We start from the raw sequence: 6,000 nt of genomic DNA, 5'->3' as shown, positions 1-6,000 counted from the left end.
CTAGCCAAGTTTAATGCCCACTATCTAACAAGTTCTCAGGTAGCCGTCTCCTTACCGGTATGGCTATCCTTCTGGGTTGTTTTCTTTTTTCTTTTTTTTTTTTTTTTTTGGTGGGCGGCAAAGCCAAGTTTATTGAATGATAGTATAAAGCTCCCGAAGTGGGAGGGCAACTGAGAGGGTTGCCTCCTGGGTTGTTTTCCAACCACGTAGTCAAGATTCCTGTCTCTATTATAGGAGTTACTTTTACTTTGTTAATTATCTGCTTCATACATTCAGCTCCAATAGGGAAAGAAATATTTTATTCATCTTTCAACCAGTGAAGCCTAACAAAATGCTCTGCACATAGCAAGTATATAGACACACAAAATTTGCTGGGTGGCTACACAGAACGAGTGGGCTAGATTTTACTTTATATTTCAGAATTCTGATAAAGAGACCAGCATTAAAAGGCCCAAGACCAAAAACATATCATTGCAGACTGAATTCAAAGAACCATTCTATTTCTTCACCTTTAAAAAAATTAAAATTTCAAAATAAGAACCAATGTGAAGAACATGACCAAATAAGTAACAACTGCATTCAGAAACCTACATCTACAAAGAATACTTTAAAACGTGCCTCCAAAGGCACATTATTCCAATTTCCATTAAATACAGAGACTTTATGAAAACAAATCTAAAGATATCCTATCATGGGGAGAGCTCTCCACCATTTGGTTATTTTAAAGTAATTTCAGGGGTGCCTGGCTGGCTCAATCAGAAGAGCATGTAACTCTTGATCTCAAGGTCGTGAGTTCAAGCCCCATGTTGGGTGTAGAGATTACTTAAAAAAATAAAAAATAAATAAAATAATTTCAGTATTCATAGACTTTGCAACTACTTATACTGCAAAATAAACACACTATATAAAGAAAACATGGACTGATAAAAATAATCTTACACCATTTCAATAAATTTCACAGGTTACTTTGTGTTGCCATTTTATTTAACAGCTGCAACATTTTACATTGCTTATGAAGTAGCTACTTCCAGAAGACTGATAATCTCCTTCACAGGTTATTTTTGGTTAGTACTACGGATGTGATTCAGTACGAACCATGTGACCAGTGGAGTAAAATTCTCAGTCTCTCCTAGCCTGAGACCTCAGATCCTGAGTTATAACCTTGACTTGGTCTTCAAGTTGAGATGCTTCATAAGTATTTTTCTTACATCAGGGTTATTTAGTGTAGTTTCTTTTTCTTGAGATATACAATGAGTGTTTTTGATACAAAAACATATACCATATAGGAATAAAAAAAGCATCAAAATAATGATTGTATTTTATATAATGTAAATGACAGGACTAACTAAAATATCCCCTTTGCTTTTTTTTAACACAACGTACTTCTTAAAATGTTGCTGTTTGAAGAGGAAAGTTCTGTAACAGTTTCAAATACATAGAATTTAACTTATGTTAATATCCTGTTATAAAAAATAACTACCATATAAAGAATTTAAAATATGCAAAAGTAATTAGTTCATTAAAATGTATATTTAATACATTGGAGTCAATGAAAATATGCTGACTTGCCAAGAAAGTTCTAAGGTTTAAAGGGGAAGTTAAAAAAAACCTGTTTCAGGCTTCATTTATTGCTACATAATGACTACTTCAAGGGTCATATGGCCTGTTGTCAATCACTTTTAGAAGTGGTAAATAAAGTGGGGTATATTTTGAAGGAAAGGAGGAAAAATAATGCACTGCAATACAAAAATATTACCTATTTATAAATTATTAGACTTATAAAACACATACCGAATCACGTATTCTTGCTATAAAAGCAATGTACTTAAATATAGAAGCACAAAATTCTGAAGCACCCACAATTATTTTAAGAATACCCATTTAATCAAGAAAAAAAACATATATATATATATATAATAATTTGAGAAGGAAAAAGGCAAAATTCTGATTTTAATCCAAATAATCAGAGTTTATCTAATCATGGAGGTAGGTCTCCACTCCAATTATACAAATAAGTTATCTGCCTTACTCGAAGAATTATCATGTAAGACTAAGATCTGAAAACTGTGTCACTGAAATTCATTTTTAACAGACTTTAGAAACCAGCAATGTAACTGGCATATGTAACAGCAATTTCCCTCATAAGGTTACACCTGAAAAGAGCCTTCATTAAAGTCATTCTTGGTATAGCGAGGTATACATAAGTGCAGATACTTTGGCTTTGCATTTAAATAACACAGTAAATGCTACAAATGTATTAAAGACAGAAGAAATCCTTGTCTTTTTAGTACTTGTATTAAGTCAAAGCTTCAAAAACTGTGGGTCTCTTAATTTTAGAGATTTAAATATTGTGCTAATGATTTAAAAAGATCATTTCCTGCCTAAAAAGCAAAACTTACATGTTTCAAACAGCAAACATTTACTTTTAGTGTTTGTGGCATTTCAGCTTTAGTGAATTTAGTTTTAACAAATTAGTTTGCAATATGTAATATGACTCGTATCTTTCACTAAAAAAGATTTTCTATAATGAAAAATACTAATTCTATTTCTAATGGTAAACTAGTAGAGTTGGAGGTCCCACCATGGATCACAGGGATTAGAGCACTATCAAGATCATTTAAATAATGCTGAGGAAGAAGCTGGCCTTCAGATCCTGCCTGAAATTCAACCTGGGGGGAAAAAAAATCTTGATAAGTCAACTCTAGAAAGTAAGCAATCTTGTTTAGCTCAGCAGATGAATATGAACTATTTTAAAATATCATTCATTTTAAGCATGTTAAGAAAATACTTGATATTTTACTCATAAAATGTTCCACATTCTCCTATATTTCTTTTATCTTCTATATAAATTTTCACTGTCTCTCCCACAGATATCATAAAAATTGTTTAAATGCCACTACTTCATACTTTAGGTTTCTTCTCAACACACACATAAATGTACTAGAGAACCAAGGTTTTAAATAATTACCAACATGATTTAAATAGAAACCAAAAAATCTATTTAAAAATATTTTGAATTTGTTGTTGCAAAAATATTTAATATTTGAATTTAATGTTGCTGGTGAAAATTACATTTTAATATATTTGACTAAAAAAATTAACAGAGCTGACGAAATAACAAATTATTACTTCCTTGAAAAAAGAACTTTTAACAGTGAGATCAAAATATAAGTTCTTTACAAAAGAACTGTGAGTTTAACACATCCTGACTGAAGAAAAGCAAATCCTCAGTATATGACCTCATTCATGTTTAGATTAACCATTCTAATGAAAAATTTGCTTTGAAATTGATTATATTGGAAGTTGGAAATAGAAATGCACATTAAAGTAATACTAGAGTACCATTTTTCACCTATAAAATTCATAAATTTCAAAAGTTTGATTACATATTGCTTTGATAAAGATGTAGGGAAAAGAACTTTCTCATACAAATTGTGGTAGAAATACCTATTTGAGACAATCTGGTAATATCTATTGAGTACATACTTAGACCTGGCAATTCTACTTCTTAGAATGTTTGTTATACTCACACTTATGCAGAAGCAAAATACTGTGGATAACCTAAATGTCAATCAGTGCATACTAAAGTTACATAAAAACTAGTTAAATAAATTATGGTACATTTATATAATCAACAACTATGCAACTGTTAAAAAGAATATGTAGAATATGAAATATCTCTAAAATATAAGATCTTAAAGAAGCATGGTCAAAAAAAGTAAGAGTAAAGGGGGAAATGAAAAGGACTTACATATTTACTTGGCTGTACATGCAAAAAATCACAGAAACTACAAAGAAATGGGTAACATTTGATTGCCTGACCAGGAAGGGTGGATGAGGAGTATGGGGACAGACTACAGGGTTGGGAGTCAAGAGTGGGAAAGAGATCTTTCCAGGGCTATTACCTTATACAACTCTACTGGGAACCACTTACATTGTGGCCTGGAGTTAGTATCTCTAGAGGCTACCCATTACATAGATGACAACATGAATGTTGCTCTCTGGAAATGTTGGATAAGATAGTCCTATTATACACATACTTGTGAGATAACAGAAAATATGTATTGTTCTCTACTTCTGGTTCCTGGTACACAGCTCTTGAGACCCTTGTCATTTCTTAAGTGATAAGAACACTCTAAATATCTCTTGTTCTAATATTTGTATTTCACACCGTCCGTGACACAGGGCTCCTAAAACCCTTGTACGTTCCTAAGTGATAAGAGCACTAGGAATACTTTTTGTTCTAATGAGGTGACTCTGGGTGGGCTCCTGGATGGGGACTGGTCACCAGAAAGACCACGCTATAATTAGAAACTTTAGATTTTTCAGCCCTACCCCTCATCTTCCAGAGAGGGGAGAGAGGTTAAAAAATGGAGTTCAATTATGCCTAGATAAGGAAGTCTCCATAAAATCCCTATAGAGGGGGATTTGGAGAGCTTCAGGCCAGCTAATACATCCACACCAGGAGGGTAACACACCCAGACTCCACTGGGACAGAGGTGCCTATGCTTGAGAACCTCCCAAACTTCACCCTATGTATATGTCTTCATCTGCATATCCTTTAATAAAATGGTTAACGTGTTTCCTCAAGTTCTGTGAACTGCTCTAGCAAATTAATTAAACCCAAGGAAGGGGTTGTTAGGAGTTCTGACCTATAGCTGGTTGGTCAGAAGCACAGCCAGTAACCTGGGCTTATGATCAGCACCTGAAGGTATGTGGGGGCACGATCTTATGGACTGAAACCTTAACCTGTGGTATCTGATGATATCTGGGTAGATAGTGTCAAAACTGAGATGAATTTCTGGATATCCTGCTGGTGTCCAAGAACTGCTTGGTGGAAGGGGGAAAACCTCTACATATTTGGTGACCAGAAGTGTCAGAAATGAAGCACTTTGTGTGAGTTGTAAAGGAGACTCATAGGAAAGAAAGACATAGTATGGAAGAACTGGTTTTTCCTTACATGGGAAGGAAAAAACTAGGTTTTTTCTTTTTTAACACTTTTGGACTTTTGTAATTTTAAATCATGTGACTATAGAATAAAGTCAGAATGAAAAAACTAAAAACCTCCTTATGTAGTGCAGAGATCAGCAAACTACAGCCTGTGAGCCAATATGGCCCACCAATTATTTTTGTAAACAAAGTTTCATTGGAACATAGTGAGCTCCTTAGTGTCTATGGGCCACTTGTGCACTATAATGGCAGGACTGAATAGTTTTAAAAGACATCATACAGCCCACAATGCCTAAATTATTTACTGTCTGGTCTTTTACAAAAAAGTTTGCTGACCCCTGTTGTGGAGAATAAAGGTGAAAATGTAAAGGAAGTATATAGCACTGACGTTCAACAAATTTTAGTTCTCTTCATTCATCCCAAATAAAAGGTTAAAGAAGAAACTTGATTATTTTATATAGGATACATTCATTTCAAAAATACATCACAAAAACATGTCTCACCATATCAGTGTCAATGGAAACTCTGAGGCCAATTTTATTCATCCCATTACTCTTTAGAGTTTTTAGGTGAGGGCACAGCGCAGCACTACAAGCCATGGCTATTTCTTTTGCAAACTGATAACGAGTTGCTGAAACAGATAAATCCTGGTCCTTTAGAAAGTAGAACACCTGAAATGTATTTAATTAGGAAATAAGTCATGATTAAGATTAAAAGCAGCTTTAAAAATACAATTGCTTTCAATTCAACTTTATTAATAAAATTCCAATACAACTGCCATGAAATCATTAGTTAAAAGCATTGTGTGTGGGACACCTGGGTGGCTCAGTTAGTTAAGGGTCTGCCTTCAGCTGGGGTCATGATCCTAGGGTCCTGGGATCGAGCCCCATGTTGGGCTCCCTGCTCAGTGAGGGGGAGGGGGGCAGGGAGGTTCCAGCACACCCGCTTCTCCCTCTCCCTCTGCCTCTCCCCCTGCTGGTGCTCACTCTCCCTCTCTCTCTCAAATAAAAAAAATCTTTAAAAAAAAAAAAAAACCACCGTGTGTGTAAA

At 34.4% G+C, this 6,000-nt stretch overlaps 1 protein-coding gene across 6 annotated transcripts in view; it reads right to left on the bottom strand.

The window, feature by feature from the left end:
• Nucleotides 1–965: 965 nt before the first annotated feature.
• The window catches only part of ZFYVE16 (zinc finger FYVE-type containing 16), a 47,897-nt gene continuing 42,862 nt past the window's right edge, over nt 966–6,000 (bottom strand). For all 6 annotated transcript variants that reach the window (XM_026498714.4, XM_044384090.3, XM_026498715.4 and 3 more), the window contains 2 exons: nt 5,454–5,621; nt 966–2,669 (listed from right to left, as the gene is read on the bottom strand). In XM_026498714.4, coding sequence (XP_026354499.3) covers nt 2,508–2,669; nt 5,454–5,621 — 330 coding nt within the window. In that variant the 3' untranslated portion in view covers nt 966–2,507. The remainder of the gene's footprint in view (nt 2,670–5,453; nt 5,622–6,000) is intronic.

The sequence above is a fragment of the Ursus arctos genome, unplaced genomic scaffold (genome assembly GCF_023065955.2).
Source record: "Ursus arctos isolate Adak ecotype North America unplaced genomic scaffold, UrsArc2.0 scaffold_5, whole genome shotgun sequence".
NCBI classification, from domain to species: Eukaryota; Metazoa; Chordata; class Mammalia; order Carnivora; family Ursidae; genus Ursus; species Ursus arctos.
The sequence above is the reverse complement of the archived record's forward strand: the minus strand, read 5'-3'. Positions and strand labels throughout refer to the sequence as shown.